Source organism: Phascolarctos cinereus, unplaced genomic scaffold (genome assembly GCF_003287225.1).
Source record: "Phascolarctos cinereus isolate Bilbo 61053 unplaced genomic scaffold, phaCin_HiC Scaffold_4;HRSCAF=312, whole genome shotgun sequence".
Lineage (NCBI taxonomy): Eukaryota > Metazoa > Chordata > Mammalia > Diprotodontia > Phascolarctidae > Phascolarctos > Phascolarctos cinereus.
Window position 1 is genome coordinate 65975145 of NW_027555847.1, and position 24965 is coordinate 66000109.

Genomic DNA, 24965 nt, shown 5'->3' on the forward strand with positions numbered 1-24965 from the left:
TGCCCTTAGGCTCACAATCTAAAAACCATTTAGGTTTTGTAAACTGTAATCAGAAAACCAAGTTGTCCATTTTTCTGAGCCAGGTACTACAGCATGTTCAAAAATATCAATCTAAGTAGTTATCTGCTAAATAGAGAATACTGACTATATTTCTATCAAAGTCTTTTATAAATGTCATCATTATATATTGTAGCAAATAAAGTAGTTTGTGTTAAACTTTATTAGATCCTTGATATAAAGGAGGACTAACTTTTCTAGGAATGTACCTATTTCAATTCTACAGGATTTAAGCAGACTAAATTATATGCCTTTATCCTTGATTCATGGGTTAACATATACTAGTTTTTTTCTTTTTTCTTTTCTTTATAGTTCAGAATAGTTATATACGACAGAGCTTATCAATACTGAGGAGGTTCAGTTAATATCTACAATGACCTTACATATCAGAGTACCCTGCTGTGTTTTTTTATGGAAACAGAAACTCTTATTTGATCTATTATGACTTCAGGTACACCATTATTTTCTATCAGTTATTCTTATCCTTCCCACCCACTTATTACTTCCCACTTGGGTTTATCATAGTAGAATGACTAATGAATGAATGATTCATTGAAATACAGTGAGAAAATAAAGTAAGTGCTAAACTGCCCATCTGAATGCCTATCTACTTCTAATAAACTTAGTTCAAATCACTCTTAATGTAGGATAAAAAGTGACTGTATCCCTGTAATTAAGTGCAAAGTCTTTTTTGAATCCCCTCAGTCTTTATGGGTTTTCTCTGGCTCTCAAAGGCAAGCCCCAAGATGGCTGACTTGGAGGTCTTTTTCATGGCTCTGGGGTGTCCAAGAATTTAAGTCAATTGACAGAGACTATAAATTGAAAAGTTCTGCAACATTTGGTGATGTCAAATTCACTCACCTTCACGTAATATTTTGTTAGTATAATCTTGTTAATGGTTTCCAGATTTATGACAGTGTTGTAAGATTCACTCCAATCAAAATTTCTTCAACAGTTAACGTGCATAGAATTGTGAATTTCACCCTCACCCCCCAAGTACTATGCACTTTATATATTAAATGTATATAGAGAATTTTCTGAAAGTTAATAAAAAATATATATTAAGACACAGACCCTGCTTTTAAGCAGATGCTAATATTGTTGAATTTTATTTCTTTACTTTTGACAAGCCATAACCTAAACAATGACTGAAAAAAAGTAAGCTGTTTTTAAAAGCTCTCCAAGGAAAAAGCATTAAACTACCCATTTAAATGCCTATTAAATGACAATAAATTTAGTTCAAATTATTTTTAGCATAGGATTGAGGGGGACTGTATCCCTGTAATTTAATGCAGAGTCCTTAGTTCATTTTTAATCTCCATTGCTAACCTATTTGGAGAAATAAGTCATTAGATTTCATTTCTAAATTTCCTGCCTCTTAATGCCAGGAGAGAGAATAGCAGAAAAACCAGAATGAGCTTTCTCTAAGTAAATGAGTATTTCATAAATTTCCAATCTTCAGTGGAAGGCAGTGTGCAAGGGATAGGTGGGAAAAAAGTACAGGCATTGGTACCAGATGTGGGTTTCAGCTGGGGCTCAGCCTCTCTCTGATTGTTGGGTCCAAGCAGCCATTTTACTCCTCACACTTACACTGCCTGCCTCGAAGGGCCAAATGCTCTGTAAACCTGGAAGGTTTACATGTTCATGTTGTAACATGAATGTGGGTTTTTACCACAAATGGGATCCCATGCAATCCCTATTTCCCGACACTTAGAGACTTTAGCTAGTGCAATTGCCTAAATCTGACATTGATCTACCAGATGGCAAGGTGAACCCTTATTCTTCTCCCTGAATCCCACTGGTAAATGCTACACATTAAAGTTCAACCTTTTGGCTTTAGATTGAACTGATCCTCATCATACATGGAAACACAGGGTATCTTGTTGTGTATTGCAAGGCTTTTACATCAGTTCTTTTCCTCACTCATATTATTCCTGGAATGAAAGTCACAGAAGAAATTTAGTATGTAAAATCTTTTGAAGGAAAAATCCAAAATTTTAATAGCAAATGTCTTCTAAGATATTCAGATTTCCTACAGTTGCTGAGATAACTTTTGAGTGGTCATTGTGCTTGAACCATTCAACTTATCTGAAATAGTACACAGAATAAGAGAAGTTCAAAACAGAATAAAACTGTGACCAACTTTCCTAAAAGTCACAGAAGAAAACCAATGTCAATTGCCAATCATTTTTATAAATAATATATATGGACATTTCTTGACTTATTTTAAATATATTCGATGGCCCTGAATTTTACAAAATGTTCAAAATGTGTTGTTTAAAAAGAAAAAGTCTAAATGATTTCACTTGGGAATTATTTAAACATAAGGAAGAAACATTAAGTATGTAAATTATTTGGCTACCAACAAAAACACTTATGAAATGTGCCAAGACCATTCATTTCCTTTTCAATTTTTTTCTTGTTCTAAAAAGCAGAAAAATGAAAAATGGATAATTCTTTAAAAATAATATAATAGCTATAATATATTTCTTATAACAATATTTTAAATTTACCATCAGATTCAATGAAAATACCTTATTTGTGTCAAACTTTAGGACTGCCTTTCCTAAAAAGTCTATACTATCCTCCCTCTCCTATCCTTCACCCCCATTTCTTGAAGCCTGATGCATACACACACGAAGGAACAAAAGAAGGGTATCCCTAAGGAGGTCAAAGACAGAAAAAAAGGTTCCACATATGCCATGACATAAACTAGCAGTCCATTTTGTGGTAGCAAAGAAGCGAAAACAAAGTAGCTGCACAACAAATGGGAAATGGTTAAATAAACTGTGTACCTGAACATAATGGAATATTACTGAGACATAAGAAACAATGAAAATGACAAATTAAGAGAAGCTGGGGAAGACTTACGTGAACAATGATGCATAGGAAAGTAAGCAGAATAAAGAAACCAGGATTACAACAATGTAAATGGGAAGAACAAAAACAAATTCATGAAACTGGATACTGTGTAATTATAATAACCAAGACTAGTCCCAAAGAAGAAATTAAAAAAATGTAATACCCTGCCTTCTTTGTAGAGGGGAAGTACTATAGAGGCATGTACTGTTAATCTGGCTAATATAATATGTCGGCTAGTTTTGATCAACCTAAACCCTGTCTTCTTTTTTATTCTTTATTATGGCTTACTGGGTGTCGGAGGGGGAAACATATATTTGGAAATGAAGGCTATATAAAAAAACAAAAGAGGTAAAAAAAATTAATAAAGCGACTGAAGAAAAAAGAGGATACACCTACCTTCTTGAGTGGGAAGATTTTCATTTAAAATTTTATCAAGATACAGATCTATACTATAACCTGTCAAAAGGTTTACTTGGGACTCTCAGGTTCTAATTTCCTTCTCACCCTGCTTAAGTCACAGCTGTTACTGGTTAGATGAACTGCACAGGCAAGGACTAACTGAAGTAGTAAATAACCCAGACCCAGTTCACATATGTATTACTTTCCCATTTTATAGTTGATGATGACAATAGTTAGGCAGGAAGAAAAACTCCAGCAGTTCTAGATGCCTCTATTACTTATGAAATGTTTGTAAAACAAGAGGGAGCAGGGGTCATCTGTGGGGTATAAAAGAATTGGGGAACTGAAGGTACTCTTCACTTATAATATATACAATCTAGCCACATGAATTCTGGGAAAATGACATAATTGTATTTTCCATTATGCTTTTGTAGACTGTCATGCTTAAAAGTAACAAGATTTCATAGAGAAGAATCAGATTTCAATAGAGTGACGATGGCATATATGTGATAAAACGAAGATGAGTTTCTTACATAAAAAATTATATATGGGTTTAGTAGAGCTATACTTTGAGATACGGTTCTAATCATCTACAATGTGAGAGTGGGAGGAGAGAATAAGCCAAGAAATCACAATAAACCCTATTAAAACCAGTTCTACACTGAGGTGCATAAAGTGACAATTTTAAATTTCAAATTTTTAATTCTGTCATATCTACTTTAGAAAAATTAGTTAAGAAGACTTTTTACCCTTCAGAATGTTTCTCCTGATGCTAAGGCTATTAAGAAATTCTTTAGATCACATTTGAGGTGGCCAAAAAACTTATAAAATAAGAGACTCAATTGGGAAATTATTTTAATTTAGAAATTTTAAGTCAGAAACAACTACATCACAGATCCCAGAACAGGGAGAACCATATTTCAGGGCCAACATAAGAAGCTTTAATTTCTCAAAGGGAACTCATTACAAGTTTATCTCATAACATGGAAACCTCAAGGACACTAACAGAAGGTTTCAGTGTATCATTTCACAAAAAAAGGCTTATCGTGATACTGATATTTATGTTATAGAAGATGTAAGCTTCTTCTTGATGAAAGAACAGTATGCTACTGCATATAAAATACTTAATGGCTTCATAAGTTTAGGAAATCATGTTCCAAATTTACCAAATGGGATTTCCCCAAGTCTTAATAACTTTAGCAGCTTAAAATCATACACAAAGATTTTCAGGACATCCTGTACTTCTGCTAATTTACTATCCTATAGCTAGAATTCAAGGCATGAAAAGTCCACTCTACAGTCAAAGGATTCAGAGTTGGAAGTAGTTATTTGGTCTTGTTTCCCTATTTTATATCTGAGGAAACTGTCAGTATAAGTTAAATAACTTGCCCAAAGTCAGAAAGGAAGAAATGTAGCAAAATCAAAATTGAATCCAACTCCTCTTACTTTAAAATCAAAACAGTTCTTCCAATCAAAATAGGAAATATTAAACATTTCAAATTTTCCGTACTAAGCACAGATTGGCATAGTCAACTGAGTTTTTTCTATTTAGTAGATTAGATCTGATTTAAATATGGGTCTCCAAAGAAGGTACATTAATATCTTCTGTCAATACTAATATAACATATGTAAGTATAATTCCTAAAGCAATATGGATACATAGATACCTAAACACTGAAACACCTTCTAAAAATTTCCCATCATGCTTATCTAAAGCCCTCTCCTAAAACATACTTTAGGTATTCTTTATCAAAGACATGATAGTTTCTATCACAAGGAAAACAAATGAAAACCTCTCTCCTACAGAAGGTGATCAGTTTTATTTGATGAATACTCTATTTAAATGATTTTCAAGTCATCTCTTTACCTTTTGGAAGTGCACTAGATCCTCACCTGGCATACGATATGCTACAACAAAAATTAAAATGTAATTCTAAACCATCAGCCAAATTTTTCCAGGACCAGTATCTACAATTTGGTTTTTAATAGCCTACATCACATTAGAAAATAGCATTTTGATATCAACCATCAAATTATTAGAATTACTCATTATGGGCTCATCATAGGTAAATAGTCCTATTATGGTGAATGAGATACTATTCTAACTAATTGGCTTTCCAAAAAAATACTCCCACGGTTTGGGTCCCAAGGTTAAACTACTAAAACCATAGTGTTGGTATCCTCACTAGGACCTGTTTTAGTACCACTGGAAAAATGGCAAAATATCTCCAGTGTCATTCTATGTAGTAGCCTCTTTAGCCTCTTCCACTGTTTCCTTATGGGATAGTAGCTACAAGAGCAAGCTTGAGATAACATCATTCTATAAGACAAGCTCTTAGTTTGTTTAAACCAACATTACTATATAATTTGTAATTCTATCTAATAATACTACTTTCATATCCAAGTGAATGCCCATGTGCTACTTTGTTAATCTCCAAAATTCTACTAAAATGAAAAATATGCCAGCAATAATCGGTACAAGCACCAATATTCATCAGTTTAGGGATCAGTCCATACTGTTAGGAGTTACTCTACTTGAATCCAACAATGGACATTTATAAAACTGCAGAGGTTTTACAAGACTGTGTGGGCAGGTTTTGTTGCTACATAGTAGTAATAATACTGATTTCTAAGGAGCACTTTCGGAGGTTACTAAAGGGAAGTCAAAATGATTATACTTAACAAAACATATAATTCTCCCCCCTCCTCAGGTAGCTGTAAAATTATCCTGAAGTGATGTCTACTTTTAAATGAAATTCAACTAAATAAAGCAATTGAAATGTTCAATTTTAGAAATACAGGATCACAGGCTTAGAGCACAAAGGACTTCAGAGGTAATCTAGTCCAATGCTAGCATTTTACAGATGAGGAAACAAAGCCCAGAGATTAAGTGACTTGCCCACAGTTTTATGCAGCATTTGACTTCAAATCCATCTCTGCTTTCACTAAGACTTCTCTTGTCAAATGTCAAAATGGGACCTTACTCCTGGATGTTAAAACTCATAACTGAGAACATTTTAAAATTAACATGAGGTGAGGTAACACAGCACAGGACAAAGGGTTGCTGCATTTCTCGGTCACAGAAGCTCTACCACTCATTACAGGGTGATGAGGGACACTGCCCGAGCTCTCTGGGCCTCAGATTACTCACAGGAATAATGAAGGCATCAGAGGATATCACACACCACACGGCCTGCTGTATACATGTGCCCATGCACCGACACATGCAAACACATGTACATACCACACACACTATAATTTTGCAACAAAAAAATTAATCTTTTTAAAGAATAATTAATGTTTTCAAAACTGAAGATATTCTAATCAATGTTACTAAATACTTGGCTACTTTTGCATTTAGACTACATCAAGGGATTATCAACAGCTGGGAGGACAGTTCCTAATCACCCCGTTACTCTTCAACTCCTGGCAATCTGGCTAATGGCAACTGAAATATTCCTCTCCAAGATCACCCAATAACAAAACTGCTCATCACCAAATCAAGCCTCTTCTCAATATCCTCATCTTCCTTGATGTTCCCGAAGCATATGACATTATGGATCACTCTCTGTTCCTTGATGGCATCTTTTCTGCCCTTGTATGCACATGGCTCTCCTTCCTCTCTGACCTCTTCATTACTTTTGTTGGCTCCTCATCTTCACTTGGCCCTTTACACTTGAATATTCCTCCTGTTCATACAAATGTTGAGCATCACTTCTGGTAAGATGAAATCTAATAGACGTCAACTTGGTTAAGTTTTTTGCACGAGTTAAAAATAACTTCATAAGTATAAAATGTAAAAGGCGGCATGGCTAGATAACAGCTGATCTGAAAAAGATCTGAGGTCTAGACTAGCAGAACACAAGCGCAACAAAGGACAGCACAGGACATACCCCTGGCTAAGGGTGGAAAACTGCTGGGGTGAAGAAGCATGTGGTCCCTTAGCTTCACCCAGGCATGGTCTCTAGGTGTCCAGTTGGGCAAGTGAAACAGCAGGAGCAACAAGGCAGAGATGGAAAGCAAGCTCTTGTGGAAACAGAATGAAAAAGACATGGCCACTGACTGTGTGAAGAGGGTGAGGGAGAAGAGAGAGTGATGGGTGAATTCTGAAGTCGTGCGCTCAATAGAAACAGAGAAGTCAAGAAATGTAGGGTTCCCGGGAATGAAATACACAGCATTTTCAGTTACATGATTTTGAAGCGCTTATGGGAGATCGATTCTGTCCTTCAAATTACTTCTATCAACCTTTCCCCTTAATTTGTGTAGAACTATTTACATTTCTGAAAGTGTTTATTTATCAAGATGAACTTCTATGTGATAAAATTTTAGTTAGTAACAATGTGAAAGATTCCATGTTGAAGAAGATATTTTTTTGGTAGAAGTGAAAGCCATAGACATTATTGTTATGGGAAGACTATTCATAACAAGACTTTTCTAAATCATTCTCACTTTTCTCCAATTTTCCTATACTCTCTGCCACCCCACTTCAAAACCTATGGGATATCTAAAAGTTCTAACTTTTCTTTTGTGATATTTTAAAAATAGTAACTCTTATTACAGTAGGAACATTGCAGTTAATGGAAGAGGGAGACTTGTACCTTTATTTGCATATATATGTTGCTACTACATTGTTTTTTAAAACGATTTTATAGTTCTCTTCATCAAATATTCCCAAGATAACTCTAAATACATTGAACTACTTTTAATAATAGCAGTATGCTTCTCCTAATTATATTTTCTCTATTATTACTCTTCATCCTAAAATTAAATGCCTATGTTTCTCCACAATATGGAGAAGGGGGAAAAAAAACTTTCCTGGCACTATACAAATAACATGGTTGTTACTTTCATCAGTGCGAAGATAGCCATTACACCTGCTTTTAATGACCCCTGAATGTGAAAAAGTTTTAACTTACATTCTTCCCCTTGAAATACATTATTTTCTTAAAAATAAAAGAACCAAAATTTATAACACCAATAAAAATTATGAATGAGAAGTAAAAAAAAATCCTTAAAAGCAACTAGAACAAATATTTATTGAATGTCTATTATAAGCAAGGCACTACCCTGGGCACTTTCACAGATACAAGAAAAAGATAAGAAAAATGACAGCTTTGAATATCTGTATAATATGATTTCAATGAATTCAGGGAAAGACTGGATAGCACCACATGATCCCAAAGTCTACAAAGCTAATCAGCTAGAAAAATAATTAAATACAAACAAACTGATGATAAAACCACAAATGATTCAAATAAGGAAAGGTAGAACTGTCAACTCACTGATTAACTTATATTTTTAAAATATTCATTAAATAGAGAGGTAAAAAATTGAAGATTTGTAGAAGAAAAAGTCGTGTAAAAACAACCTTAGAAATGTTAAATCACAAAACAAGTGATGGTTTGGGACAAATTTTAAAGATTCAAAATAATGCCTTTCTAAGCAATGTTGGAGGCAAGATCAAGATAAGAGAGCTAGAACCATGATTTGGGGTAGACAGGAAGAAGAAAAATAAAGAATAGAGAAAAGGATAGAAAACAAAGGTAAAACTATTAAACTCTTGGTTTCAATAAGCTCAAATAACCAAACTCAGAAAAACAACACATCTTAGGCTATCAAAAACTATATGATATGATCTTTCTGAAAAGACTATGGAGACTAGGTGTGGAACTACAGGACTGGGGAAGAAATGGTGCCCAGCTTGAGTATGTTATATATTAGTTTTAACAAATGGTCTCTATCTTTGCAGAGAGTTTCTCTGAAAGGAGTTTAATTTCTAAGATATATGGAGAACTGACTCAAATGTTTAAAAATAAAAGCCATTCCCCAACTGATAAATGACTCAAGGATAAGAACAAAGTTTTCTGAGGGAAAAATCAAAGCTATCAATAGCCACAGGGAAAAACACTTTAAATCATTAATAATTAAAGAAATGCAAGAACTGAAGAGATCTCACCTAATACCTATCAGATTTTCAAAGCTGACAAAAAGGGGAAATGATAAATATTGAAGGAGCCGTGGGGAAATGGGTGCATTAATGTATTGTTGATGCAGCTGTGAACTGGGCTAGCCATACCTGGAAAGTAATTTGAAACTATGGCCAAAAAGTTATTAAACTGCATATACCCTTTGACCTAGGGATACCAATTCTAAATCTAAACCCAAAAATGATCAAAGAAAGAAGAAAAGGACACATGTTCAAAAATACTTGTAGCAGCCTTTTCAGTGGCAAGTAATTGAAAATAGAGGGAATGCCTATTAATTGGGGATGGCTGAGCAAATTTTGAAATTTTTTTCAATTATGAACGGGAAAAATCATAACCTAACCTAAATTATAAACTAGTTCTGTAACTCTGTGTGTGTGTGTGTGTGTGTGTGTGTGTGTGTGTGTGTGTGTGTGTGTGTTATATTTATATGGAAACAAAAGGAAATGTTAACACATTTCAGAACCAGGGAATCCTAGTAGCTTTCACTCAAATTCACTTTTCTTCCTTCATATTATAATGCCAACAGAGTACTCCCAGTAAACCAATGTGACTTCAAACTTCAAGAAAAGAAAAGAAAAAGTTTGGTTGCAGCAAAAGGTCAGAAAAGACAAAAGCTGATAAATGGTATTCATCAACCTTATTAAAAATATTTTTTATTGCTTCTGAAAGGCCCATAGGCTTGGATAACTTAAAAAATTTCAAATGTCAATACTAATAGTATGGCCAATCATAGCAGAATTTATGGTGCTTAAACTAACACATATTCTCTAGTATCAATATTATAAATTACAGTGGTAAAACAGGTTGTCTTATTCAATCTGTATTTTATGTAGTTGTGATTATACAAGCATTAAGAGACTTGAAACTGGTTTAGAATTCATGGCAAGTGGAAGTAAAAATCATTTTCAACTCAGATTATGATCATAAAACATCCTCAAGTAGTTGCTATAAAATAAGGGCTATACTCTTAAAGCACAAATACCAATTAGGACTATATTACTGTAGGCAGAGCAGTGGTTTGGACACAGATACTGAGGCATACTAGTTCTTGTGCTGGCATTCATCACACCAATGGAAACCATAATGCATTTCTGCTTAGAGAATGAATACACTAACTTGAAAAGAAACAAGAAATGAAATCTCTTAAAAGGTCAGTGTAAGAAACTAACAGTATTGTGGCAAAATACACAGGTTAGGTCAAACTGAAGGAATAAAGTAAAGGTATCATTCAAATCATGCCTATTAAATACATCGATCCATTTTCAAATCCATTTCTTTGGCATTACCTTTGGAGGGAGAGGGAGAGAAGGAGGGAAAGAGAGGGGGGAGGGAAGGAGGGAGGGAGGGGGGGGAGGGAGAGAGAGAGAGAGAGAGAGAGAGAGAGAGAGAGAGAGCGCGCGCGCGAGCAAGAGCTATACCAAAAGGAAATCTAAGCAACTTCTTTCTGTATGGTAAGCGAAAACGTGTTAAGCAGAGTCCAGGTAGGCAAAAGATAGAGAGAGTTTCTAATGAAATGGAGAGTGGAAGATTAGTAACAAACAACAGCAGACTAATGGCGTTTATACGTAACTCAGAAAGAGAGTATCTTTTGCAGCAAATATATGAGGCATTGTCAGGAAAAAAGGCAGTCTATACATTTAAATATATACTATAAGCACTAAAAAGAATCTTTCTATTATGGTACCAAGAAGTACAATAATTATGTACCCCCAAGTACATATCATTCAAAGACTCATCTTTCTAGTCACACGCAAAAACAGCAATCATTAGTCATATACTTTCAACTAGTGGCAGCGCTAGCCAAGTAACTTTATAACAAGCTCATAGAATTGTGGTTTTGTCACAGAAAATGAAGAAAACTTATGTTACAATCATACTTAAATGACTACTCTATGGAATATCTGAGTAACGAATAAAAATGTTTAGAAGATTTCAAAAGTAGCCTCCAAGTTTAAATATGAAAGCCAATAAAAAAATCCTTATCCTTAGTCCTGGAATTAGTTACATTCATAAGAGACCTGAAGAATTTTTTAGAAACACAGTACCTTTTCTATTTGACTTTTACTATTTGATATGTACCACAGGTATTTTAAAGTTAATTAACCATCATTTTTAATTATTTTATTTAATATTTTATTTAATAAACCATATTTTTAAAGTTAAGTAACCATCATTTTTCTCTAGAAATATGTAGTCTTTTTTCCTTATTTTGAAATTTTTTTTTTGTATATTACACAGAATAATAATCCATTTAATATCTCTTCCTATTACTAGATAAAATTTCCCAGGAGGGAGTAGTATTTTTGCAACACCACTCAACCCCTGTATAGTTGCAATTAAGGGATTAAAAAATGTTAACAACTCATGACTTATCAACATTTCAAACAGAATTTTTTTAGTCTCTCCTAAATGATTTTATTTAATCTGTTGACCAGCACACAAATTTTAAGTGGACTTTGTGAAATTTATGATAACAATGTTATTAATGATGCAATTAAAATCACATCATAAATGCCATGGGTTCATAAAATCTTTTTAAAAAAAGAGCACCTTGAATTAAAGCAGAAAGAAGACACCAGAGAATTTTCATGAGTTTCAGTAAATATATTAGAAATTCACACATGTAATAAGTCTTAAAAAGTTTAACTTTAAAATTTTAAAAACCACAACATATGCACTTAAGCACATACTGTGGAATAACATATGCTAATTACAGAAAGGAAACCATGTCAGGAAGCATATTTTTCATGTCCACTTTCAGTATGAAATGAAAACTTAACCTTTGATTGTTTTACTAAAGTAAGATAATATAATGAGAGAAAGATCAGTGATTGACTTTTTTCCCCTTAAAATCTCATAAATCTGGCCCTGCTGCCCAGATGGAAATTTCATCTTTGATACACTTATGAGGCCCTCAAAGCTACTTGAATAATGTCTCTTCTAAACCTTTGGAAAATGCACAAAAGATTATGAGGTACTGAAGAAAGCAAACAATGGATTTTACAGTACATACATTCTGGTGGAAGTCTGTTCTTTCTAAAAGCAAGTCTTTCAGTTTTCTTTCTGCTTTCTGCCAAACTAAACAGGACTCCGTAAACATACTGACGAACTGGCCTATAAAGCAGAGCAGCAGGAGGCAGGTCTTTGTTGGCTTCATCTTCAATAGAAACAGCAATTTTGATTTCACCCTTTGCATGGAAGAAAGCAGAATAATATTGCACATTTTTCATGTTGAATTAAAAAAAACTTACAGAAATATACCGTATAATCCCTTTTAAAACATTTTTTTTCAATGCTAATCTAAATTAAATGGCCATCTTAAAATGAGCCAGTACTGAAGTGCTTGGTATGAGTTCATTTAGCAGTTTGTAGTCAAAAATCTGTTTTCAGAGCTTAAAATAAATTTTTCACTATTTTAATTCCCAAATTAGGAATACTCTGAATGATTCAAAACACTTTGTAATGGCTTGGAACAATCTAATCAGATAAGTGATCTTTTAAGGATGCTGTAGGAGGGACTCCTACACTGGACAGGAGGTTGGACTAGATAATCTATCTCTGTAGTCCTTTCCCACTCTAAGATTATGTGATTTTAACAGGTAAGAAAAATTAAATGAATGTATATAACTACTTCCTGAAAGGTTAGATATATAATCGCATAAAAATACAGGTAATAAACTTTATATTACTTAATATGTAATCCTAAATTGCCTGCCTTAGAAACTCAAGGGAAAGACTCCACGTTTATTAAGAAAATGAGAGTCTGACTAAACTTTTCTTCCTCTCTTCTGCATGTTACTCTATCTTAAGAAGTGACTTACCTAAAATAAACTTTTGAAATGACATTAATTTATATCTTAACGTTTTAATCCTTTTGTCATGGTATAGTAAGCGCTCAACAAATACTTGCTGAATTCCAAGGCAACTAGCTGCAACCTCACAAAGGTCAGGCTTGATTTTTCCATTCCCCCCTATCACCACCCCTTCCTTCCCAACCCCCACTCCAAGATGTTCTTTAGCTAAGAGACAATATGTCCAAGAGGGCTCCAGAAAAGCTTTATGGCCACTTATATAGGCCGACTATTTTACATCTTAGTGAGAGGTATGTTTTAGGATTTTTGTGACTTGGGTTACCTGCAAGTGCTTTTATTAATTCTGTATTCACAACATAAAAACAAACTATCTTAGTTAAAATTACTGAAGAGACACCATCTAGCAATGCTAGATTGGTCTTTCCAAATACAATTTGACACCATAAATCAATCATACATATCACATTAAACTATCAGTTGATTCTAATTCTATATGTGGTTTCATGATTAAGATTACTATTAGTATCTATACTGATACTATTACTAAAATATTATATGTAGTATAATGTTACTACATACTATTACCGATACTATACTGATACATGATTAAGATGATATTATTAGTAACAGTATCATTATTTGTCCCTGGTTAGGTACAATGTTCTAACACTCCCCTTAAGAGTTATATAATTTACTATACTTGTATTATTCTGCTTTAAAAACTCTTTAGGAAACTATCTGTTTCATGTTGTCAGATACAGACAACATCTTCAACATGTTTTTCTCGTAACAGAAGTTTTTCAACAGAAAAATACCTTTCTAGAAATGTTTCAAGTATTATCTCACTGAAAATGTCTTGTCCAAGTCAATTTAGACAAAGAAAGATTCAACTTACTACACATTTTCTGATTTTTGTTTTCCTAAATACATTTAGCATTCAAGAATGCCTTTACTTTTAAACCGCAAGCTTGAATAAATAAATAAGTTGTCTTGATGACAAACATAGTAGTATTTCATAATTTATAAATGTTTGTCTTTAAAATAATTATGAAAATGAGTATTAGTGAAATGCAGATGCATGCAATATTGTACGGTTTTCTTTTGGATTTTAACAGTTATACATAAATCGAGTAGTATATCCATCAATGTGTAGATTTGAGCATTCTGATACAAACAGATGATTTCAAAGAACATACATCTGGAAGAACACAGAGGGGAGAGTCTGCAGTGTCTAAAGAAGTTGGTTGGTTCTCTAAATGTATTAAAAACCCCTTTCCTACAAAGATCATTTTCCACTTATCCACTTCAACTTCTGTTCAAGTTCAAAAGCTTTTCCATCCCCAAAATATGATAAACTAAAAGTGATGCTGTACACATACATCTTAATCCAATAATGCAGTATAATCAGAAGCAGTTACAATTAAAGGAATAAATAGAAGGACCTGGATAAACAGTAATAGATTGAACACTCCTGATTTCTTCTAATTTATAAAACTAAGTAGGACTGGGGCTAATCAGTTAATATTCCCTATCAAAATAAATCCATCTCAAAAGTTCTATGGAATTTAGTGTTTGTGTGTATGGTTTTTTTCAATACCAATCAAGTGCTGTCTACAAATTTCAAATAGAATTACATTTAGACAGAAAAGAAACTTTTGACTGAGAGGTACTCCCTGCACAAATAAAAGCAGCGCTCCTATGGAACAATTTTTTAAAAATACATGTTAAGCAACGAACTGATTGATCAGAAGAATTCCATTTTTCCCTATACTGTAAGGTAAGGCCTAAGACTATCGCATAAAGAAAATTAACTTGGAAATCGGTATAAAAATTAATTGCACATAAAGCTTAGAACTGAAAAAGAAAATAGATTTCCTAAACTTATTCCAATATAACATATATGTAGGTATACACTTAGAAAGATACTTAAAAAATTAAAGTACATTTCTGTGAAAAAGATCCTTGTATTATCTGATTTTATGCACATTCAGCAATTAACATCCTGCATTACATTTTTTATATTTAATCATTACAAAACGTCTTCAATTAGATGAACATGTCAAAATACAGAACGCATTAGCCACTCAAAAGGCAGACATTAAGTTGTACATGTTAGAGATTGTATCTAAAATTAGAATGAAACCTGAAATTGAAATATATAGAGAAAAAATTTTTAACGTAAAATCAAAATGGAAAAAATAAGGAATCCAAAAATTATTTAGGTGATATGGTGCCATTTAAGTAGAAGAAAATTTGAAAATAGATTTAAGTTAAATTGAAGAAAAAACAATTCTGATGTCTATAATGAAGTAACCATTCCTACAACAAGTAAATAGACTATCTTAGTGCCTTTAATGGTGGTTAAATAGGGAAAAGCTTTTGTACAATTTGATATATTCCATTCCTGCTTCAGACAAAATGAAATTTGTGATATAGTGAAATTATTTTCAGAATACACTTTGTAAAGGCAGAGTAATACTTTGTAAAAAAAAAAAGAGAGAGATTACCATCTATAAACCCAGTAATACTAGTGACATCTTAGATAATACCTTTGTAAGAATATGAAAGATGTAGGGATACATTAACCCCTTCTTGTGCCTGTGCTCTGCTACTCTCAATACTTCTGGTGCAACAGGAGGTAATGGAGGTGTGGTAATATCCATGTGGTTCCTGGTGGGCATTGACAAAAGGCAGGGGATTTGTGCAGTGTTGGCTTGGTTCCCTTTCCCTTCAGTTATCTGGCTTCCTGAAGAGGCAGTAGAAGAACCTTCTGCCTATAACAGAGAAGAGGAAAAATTGATTTAACATCATACCACTTAGACTAGCAGGTAATTTAAAAATTATCAAGTTCAATCAACTCGTTTTATAGATGAGTAAAGAGAGTCAGAAGTAATGTGACTCATCTGCTGTCACAAAGTGAGAGAATGGAAGAGAGCCAGGGTGGGAATCCAGGTGCCAATGTAATGCTCTTTCTGCAGTGAGTTCCTTCTCTTAGTTACCTCCGAAATGTCTTGATGTGGAGACAATCAATGGGATTTGCAACAAAGAAAATTATGGTATACAGGAAATAGATCCATAGTTAAAAACTTGGGGGGTAAATGTGGAATTATAATGTGGGGGCATGTATATTCTTTTGAGAAACACACACACACACACCCCAGGGTAAAGCACACCATAAGATTCCATGCAATTCTAATAAGCTTGCAAAACATAAGTAGAACATCATGAACTTAATTTCCTCTTTTTAAAACAAAGGCTAAAAAGGTTAAGTCAGAACTAATACTGAACAACTTATTTGTGTTGTCTGTGACTTACTTGTACAATTTAATGGAATGTCTCTATTTCATGGCTACTATGCGCAAGGCACTTAGAATACAAAGACGAAAAGCAAAAAAAAAAATAATCATCATCATCTCTGACCTTCAGGTGTTTCCATTTTACTGTGAAGAGGACATGTACAGAGATGAGTCATTACAAGATCACTGAAGTAGAGAGTACTATCAACTAGGAGGATAAAGGAGAGGCTGCCTTCAATAGGTAGTGGCACTTGAGCTAAGGCCTGAAACTCATCATTTTAAGGTCGAGGGTGAGGGAAGAATTACAAATGGGAAACAGTCTGTGTAAAGGCAAAGATAAAAGAAATGGAATGTCATGGATGGGTAACAGCAAGATGGTTAATTTGGCTGCAATATGAAGAGCATGTAGAAGATTAATGTGAAATTAGGGTGGAAAGGTAGTTAGTGCCAGGTTGTAAGGTATGGGGCTTTAAATGGAGGGTTGAGGAGTCTGTGCTTTATCTTACAGGTAACTGGGAGTTACTAATGATTACAGAGCAGGGGAGTTATATGGTCAGACCTGTACTTTAGGAAGATTATTTTGGCACCTTCATGGAGGATATAATGGAAAGGGGAAAAAAGAAGCAGGGAGACCAATTAGACAGCTATTTTAATAATCCAGGTGAGAAGGGATGAGGGCCTAGAATGAGGTGGTGACCAAGTAAGCAGCAAAAAGGGAACAGATATATATAAGGTCTTATGGAGGCAGAATTATCAGAGTTGGCAACTTATGGGACAGCAAACCAGACAAAAAAAATCAAAGAGGACTCACAGGTTGTATACCTGGGTCTCTGGGGAAAAAAGATGATAACCTTAACAATAAAGGGAAAATTTGGAGATGAGAAAGGCTCAGGAAGAGAAACATAATGAGTTCTGTTTTGCACATGTTGAGTTTTTGAGTCCTACAAGATCATCCAGGTGGAAATATGCAGCAGACAGTTAGTTTGTGATGAATGATGAACTCAGAAGAATAACAAGATTATTTGTATTTAAAATGGGAGACTATCCTATTGCCATAAGGGTAATGCAAAAATAAAATATTAATGTTAAAATGTTTTGGAAAGTACAATTTTTAAGTACAAGGTAATAAGCAACTATTTCATACAGGTTTGTATTCTTCTTCAAATCATGGGATTAAAAGTGAGGTTCTAAACTGAGTGACTTGTTCAAGATCATGAATATCCTAAGTAGCAGAACCAGTATTTGTATTCTGGTCTTCAGACTCCAAATGCATTGTTCTGTGCTCTACAACTGTGCCATCTTTGTAATCTACTTATTTCAAACTTTTTTTTTGTTCTGCATTTCAAAATTTCTATGTGAAAGTAAATAGGCACTGTTCTGGCAAATCTTGTGGCTTAGCCTCTGGTCAGGAGTAAAATCAGGTAGAACTGAGTTGATGAAGTATACCTAATTTTAAGCTACCTTATGTTTGCATGCCACTATGGTAGGATCTGGAGATGATGCAAAGTTCAGACAAGACTTGATCTTTAATCTTGTGTAGCTTTTAGCTTACTAGTGGGAAAAGATACAAATGCAGATAATCATAATATAGTTCATTTTAAATACATCAGAATATTGTGAAATAAGATGCTAGGTGAGATCCAAAGGAAAGGAGCTGTTAGCTACTGGATCAGGAAAGCTACTTGCACAAGACATTTTAGTTGCACTTTTAAAGAATGACTAAGGTGTTCAAGAAGTGAAAAGGGGAAGAACCAATTACGGCATTCCAGGTACAGGGAACAATCTGAGTCAAGGTGGAAGGTACATGGTAAATGTAAGAGTACCCCAATCTGGCTAGAATGTGGAGAGTAACAATATGAAATAACTGTTGAAAAAGTAGGGTGGCAATAGGGAGTCACTGAAGAGGAAAGGTTCAAAGAGTAGTACTTAAGAGAAAATAGAGTCTAGCAACAAGGAAATTAAGGCCCAGAGGAATTAAATGATTTACCCAAGGTCACACAGGCAGTAAAAGTGGCACAGCCAAGGATCTGAACCTCTGATTCCAAATCCAATGGTCTTATTCATAACATTACCATTTCAGCACAAGTAATGAATTATTCTTCTGGTAGTGAAATAAAAGATAACGTTCAAAGGGAAAAGAAGAGATGTGTGTGACAATGAGGGCCAGTACTAGGGTCAAGTGAAGAAAAAAGAAAGGAGGGTGAAGGGGTACAAGATATTGCAGAAGGCACTCCGATGGACTTGGTAATTGACTGGAATATGAAAAGTAAGAAGTCAGAAGAGATAATAAAAATGCCCTGAGTTTTAATATTACTATGGGAAAGTTCCCCTGTTAAACTAATTACACATATACATTCATATGCTTTGAAAGTTTAAGAACTTTTATATTTAAAGGAAAAAAAAATCTACATATGCTACCTTTGTTTGGTCTCCTGGATCTCCACGTGCTTGAGTTTCTGACTGGTTTCCTGTCTTTTCCCAGCCAACTTTGTTCCCACTGACATGGCTGAATACAAAAGGAAGATTACAGGTCAAATCTCTTTATAACAAAGAGTTTATTATAGCAAAAATCTCACATGATTTCACCTATGAATCCATAGTAACAGCACCTTGCTGTTTTAAGAATAGATAATTAACTCAGTAAAATTAATGTAAAAACTACCAACATCACATCTTTGCTGCTAGGCTTAAAAGGGAATACTGAACATTTATAATTTCTAATTCAATAAATATTTATTAAGTACCTATAAATGACTAGTGGTGCAGTAATAGCTGTGCAGAATAGCAAATATAGTTTGTATTTTCACTACGCCATCAAGATACAATTATGAAGCATTTAATAAAAACAAAAGGAACTGTGATTAAGTGCTAAAAGATAATAAATGCTGTGGTAATTCAAAGAAGGGGCAGTGATGTGGGCTGGAGTTACATGTGCGACCGTGGAGGAAAAGGAGCCTCAGGTATGTCTTCTAGAAAGGCCAACATAAGCAGGGAAAAAAAAGCAGGAAGACATTCAAACAAAAGGTTTAGAGAAAAAAACACCTGTTTGCAGAAAGGCACCTCTCCTCTCAGTTTACTGCTCACTTGGCTGTCATTGAACAGGAGTAACTCCTTGGCTACAAAGCACTCTCAACACACTTGAGCAATTTTTCTTTGTCATAGTTGGAAAAGGAAAGGAAGCAGGCAGAAGTGGGAGTAGAGTGGGTGGGGTGAAAGGGAGAGAGAAAGAGAAAGAGGAAGGGAGAAAGAGAACAAAACTAAAATTTGAGATGGATATTAATGAAGAATTCATAAAGTCTACTTTTACATTTGTCAAAAATTTTGTTGGAATATAGTAACCTAGTGTTTGAGAAAGCTCTAAGTCCAAGAACTCACTATTTGACAAAAATTGCTAGGAAAACTGGAAAGCAGTATGGCAGAAACTCGGCATAGATCAACGCTTTACTCCATATACCAAGATAAGGTCAAAATGGGTACATGATTTAGACATAAAGGGGGATATCATAAGCAAATTAGGGGAGCACAGAAAAAAGTACTTCTTGTATTTACAGATAGGGATGAGTGTATGACCAACTAACAGAGAGAGGATTACAAATCATAAAATGCATAATTTTGATTACATAAATTTTAAAAAGTTTTTGCACAAAACCATTATAACCGAAATTAGAAAGAAAGCAAGAAACTGGAAAAATATTTTATAGCAAGTTTTTCTGATAAATGTCACATTTCTCAAATATTATAGAGAACTGAACCAAATTTATTAAAATAAGAGCCGTTCCTCAATTGATAAATGGTCAAAGGATATGAACAGACAGTTTTCAGAAGAAGAAATCAAAGTGATCAAGTCAAATAAAAAAAACCCCAGCTCTAAATCACTATTAGAAAATAGGAATTAAAACAACTTAGGCATCCCCTCACAGCCATCAGAATGGCTAAGATGATAAGAAAAAGAAAATGACAAATGCTGGAGGGGATGTGGGAAAATAGGTACACTAATGCACTGATGGTAGAGTTGTAAACTGGTCCATTCTGGAAAACAACTTAGAATTATACCCAAAGGGCTATTCAAATGAACATACTCTTTGACTAGCAATACCACTATTAGGTCTGCATCCCAGAGTCCAAAGAAAAGGGGAAAGGATCTACATGCACAGAAATAATTATAACAGCAGCTCTTTTTGTGATGGCAAAGAATTGCTAACTGAGGGGATGCCTATCAACTAGGGAATGGCCGAACAAGTTATATTATGGGAATAAGATGGAATATCATTGTGTTGTAAGAAATAATGAAGGGGTTGGTTTCAAAAAAACCTGGGAAGACTTATATGAACTGATATACAAAGTAAAGTGAGCAAAATCAAGAGAACAATGCACACAGCAATAGCAGTATTGTAACAGTAATCAATTGTGAAAGACTTAGCAATGCTAATCAATATATTCCAAAAGTCTCATGATGAAAAATTCTATCCCACCTCCAGATAAAGAACTGGTAAACTCTGAGTGAAAATTGAAGTTTATTTTTTTTCTCTTTATTTTTCGGGCCCCACCCCTCAATGGCTAATATGGTAATATGTTTTACATTATTTCACATGTATGATGGGAATCATGTTTTTTGCCTTCTCAATTGAGTGGGGGGGAGAGTAAATGGAGGGAAAGAAATTAAAATTGAAAGTAAACATTAAAAAAAACTTTTTTAAAGAAAAATTTTCAGCAAGAAAGTAAAATTAGACACAGTAGTTTGGCAAAAAGACCTACAGTACTGTAGGAGTTTCTTTTCTAAGATATGTTCCTTCAAAAATGACAAGAATTAAGAAAAAGAAACAAATCTAAGAAAAATGAGTACAAGAAGAATGAGTAATAGCTTCCATTGACCTAAGCATAGTACACAAAATGTGTAAAGTGCAAGATAACATAGGTAAGCAGACATCAGAATTGATTTTTAATGGCAATTCATAAATATTAAAAAAGCAAAAATTCTTTCCACTAAAAAATGCTCTATTTTGAAAACAAGCAATAATATTATTTTCATTTGCCTAAACTTGGCCTAGTAACAGAGTAGAAAGCTTTCATCTGAAATCCTGCAAGACGGTATAGTGGAAAGAACAGTGCAGTGGGAAGCTGGGAGATGTGGATTTGCTTTTGCCTAGGATCATATAAGCAGAGTTAGAAGGGACCATGCTCAGTCATTACTAACAAAACAAGCTGCATTCAAAAAGTCATTCAAACCTTGGTACACATGTAAAATGAAGGGATAAAACTAGGTCAACTATGGTCTCCTTTAGGTTTTTTTTTAATTTGTATTGCTTTTTGCTTTTACACCACCTTGATTTCCCTACATAGCTTTCCCTCCTCCCATTTGTTTTTTAAATTAATTTAAATTAATTAATTTCCCCCCAGTTACATGTAAAAATAATTTTTAACATTTGTTTATAAAACTCTGAGCTCCAAATTCTCTTCCTTGCTTTCTTCCTCCACTCCCCAACACTGAGAAGGCAAGGAGTTCAATTTAGGTCATACGTGTGTAGTCATGCAAAACATATCCATAACAGTCTTGATATTGTGAAAGAAAACATAGACTAGGGAAAAAAAACTCAAGAAAAATGAAGAAAGTAAAAAAAAAAGTTTGCTTCAATCTGTATGCAAATATCATTAGTCCTTTCTCTGGGGATAGACAGATAGCAATTTTTATCATAAGACCTTCACAGTTGTCTTAGATCACGGTATTGCTGAGAACAGCTAAGTCATTCACAGCTGACCATCTTACAATATTGCTGTTATTTTGTACACAGTACATTTCACATTTCATCAGCCCGTGCAAGTCTTTCCAGGTTTTTTTGAGAGCATCCTGCTCGTCATTTCCTATAGTACAATAGTATTCCATCATAATCACATACCACAACTTGTTCAGCCATTCCCGAATTGATGGGCATCCCCTCAATTTCCAATTCTTTGCCACAAGAAAAGAGGTGCTATAAATATTTTTTATACATTTAGGTCCTTTTTCTTTTTGCCTTTTTTTTTTTATCCCTTTTGGGATACAGACCTAGTAGTTCATTCCTTTTAACAAAGGATAAAAATGAAAGAGGGAAGGAAAAAAAAAGGAGTTTCACTAAACCAAGTGTGACAGCACATGTTACATTCTTAAACCAAGGGAGTTAAGTATGCTTTCTTCTCTCTTCTCTGGTTCCAAGATTGACTTACATAAATACAAAACATTCACTTGTTTTGTCTTCTATTGTTATTCTTTTCATTTATATGGTTGTAGTCATTGTGAACTGTTTTCTTGATTCTGTTTCCTTCACTTTGCATTAATTAATAGAAATCATCTGTCACTTCACCAACTGCCTATTGGAGTACCCTTCAAAGTATACTAGGAAGTAGTGAGAAAATATAGAACTTTTATTCATATTTTTTTAACCTAAAATAATAAAAAGAGGGTGACTTATTTAATAGACAGAATGATATTAGCACCCTTCCTACATTCATGTGTCAGATGGTTAAGCCATACAAGTTATGTGAGTGTTTATCTTGGGGACTAAGTGTAGGAGTTCCACATCAGGGAGTTGATAGTGGCACCTCACTTTCGTATGTTTGCTTTCAGTATACTACAACATATTAATGGATTATTACATTATCTTCTTTTAACTAAACTAACTAAAAAAAAAGTACAAGTGACTTAGAAAGATTTCTGCCAAGAAACTCAAGACTCCCTGAAGACAATATAACATGAACACCGTTAGACTTATGAGTCAAGAGGGTTGCTCCTACACACACAAAAATATTTTTAGCAACACTTTTTTGAAAGCAATATATTGGAAACAAAGTAGATGTCCATTGATTGGAAAAAGGTTAAAAAATGTGGAACACGCATGTAAAAGAATATTACTATGTTGTAAGAAATAATTAATTATAAATACTGAGAATGATGAAGAATGAAGCAAGTAAAGCCAAGTAAACAATATACACAATGACTACAAGAATGTAAAAGGAAAGAGCAACCACAAAACAATCAAATGTGAATAGCATAAAATTACAAATAAAACACATTGTCCCAAAGCAGAGGGGCCATAGATCTGGAACACTATTTTCAGACTTTTGGTCTTGATGTTTTTTCCCCCTCTCTTCTTACTCTGTTTCTTCAAAAAATATTGCTCGTTATATAGGAGGAATGAGAAAGAAAAAATAGTGGGAGAAATTCTGGTGATGTTTAAAAGATATTCATAAAATATATTTTAAAAGCATATTAAATCACATAACAAAAATCATTAGTATTTAATAATTCAACAAGAGGTTTTAATACTATTATTAAAAATTTTAATTATTTCAATATTGGATCCTTCTTATTTCTATTATTTTTTAATGTATATATTCATGCAATATTACATATCTATAATTTATAAATAAACAAATACTGGGGGTATATGCCTGAACATTTTTAGAGATGGGATAGAAAGGCAGGCAAAGCAAGAAACATTTATTAAATCCTTAGTACATGCTAAGTACTCTACTAAGTGCTGGGGACACAAATACAAAAGGGGAAGGACAGGTTCCTTCAAAGAGCCTACATTATAATGATGGAATACAACACACAAAAGGGACCCGAAAAGAGATGTGGGAGAAGACAGGTGAGAAGGAAAGCACCTATCTGCAGAAGTACAATATTTAAATCTGGATCCTTCACCCAAATGGAGATACAAGGAAGCACTCACCAATGGGAGAAAGGGGCCATCATGGAGGCTTGATGTCCAATCAGAGAGTCCATAAATATTTATTAAGCACCTAGTAAACGCCAGGCATAGTGCTAAGTGCTAGGGATATACAGAAGGGTAAAAGGCAGTCCCTAACCTCAAAGAATCCACAAAATGATGGTGCAGACAACATGTAAACATCTATGTTCAGTCAAGCTACACACAAAATAAATTAGAAACAATCAACTGAAGGAAGGCACTAGAATTAGGAGGGATTGGGAAAGGCTTCCTGTAGAAGATGGGATTTTAGCTAAGACTTGAAGGAATTCAGGGAGGTCAAAATGTAGAAATGAGGAGGGAGAAGATTCTAGGCATAGAGAGAGAGTCAGTAAAAATTCCTCCAAAAACAAAGACACTCACTATTTCACAAAAAACTGCTGGGAAAACTGGAAAACAGTATGACAGAAACTAAACATAGAACAACTTCTTATACCATATACCAAGATAAGGTCAAAATAGGTCCATGTTTAAACATAAAGAGTGATACCATAAGCAAATGAGGACAGCAAGGAACAGTTTACTTGTCAGATCTATGGAGAAGGGAAGAATTTTTATGACTAAAAAAGAGATAGAGAACATTATGAAATGCAAAATGAATAATTTTGATTACACTAAATTAAAAAGGTTTTGCAGTAAAAAAACCAATACAACCAAGATTAGAAGGAAAGCAGAAAGCTGGGAATGTCACATTTCTCAAATATTATAGAGAACTGAGTCAAATTTATAAAACTACAAGTCATTCCCCAACTGCTAAATGGTCAAAGGATATAAACAGGCAGTTTTCAGCTAAAAAAAATCAAAGCT

General features: G+C 33.9%; 1 protein-coding gene across 4 annotated transcripts in view; it reads right to left on the reverse strand.

The window, feature by feature from the left end:
- FAM120A (family with sequence similarity 120 member A) overlaps positions 1–24965 on the reverse strand; it is a 153209-nt gene that overhangs the window by 47888 nt on the left and 80356 nt on the right. For all 4 annotated transcript variants that reach the window (XM_020981270.2, XM_020981268.2, XM_020981269.2 and 1 more), the window contains 3 exons: positions 18832–18919; positions 15667–15891; positions 12319–12493 (listed from right to left, as the gene is read on the reverse strand). In XM_020981270.2, the coding sequence (XP_020836929.1) occupies positions 12319–12493; positions 15667–15891; positions 18832–18919 (488 nt within the window). The remainder of the gene's footprint in view (positions 1–12318; positions 12494–15666; positions 15892–18831; positions 18920–24965) is intronic.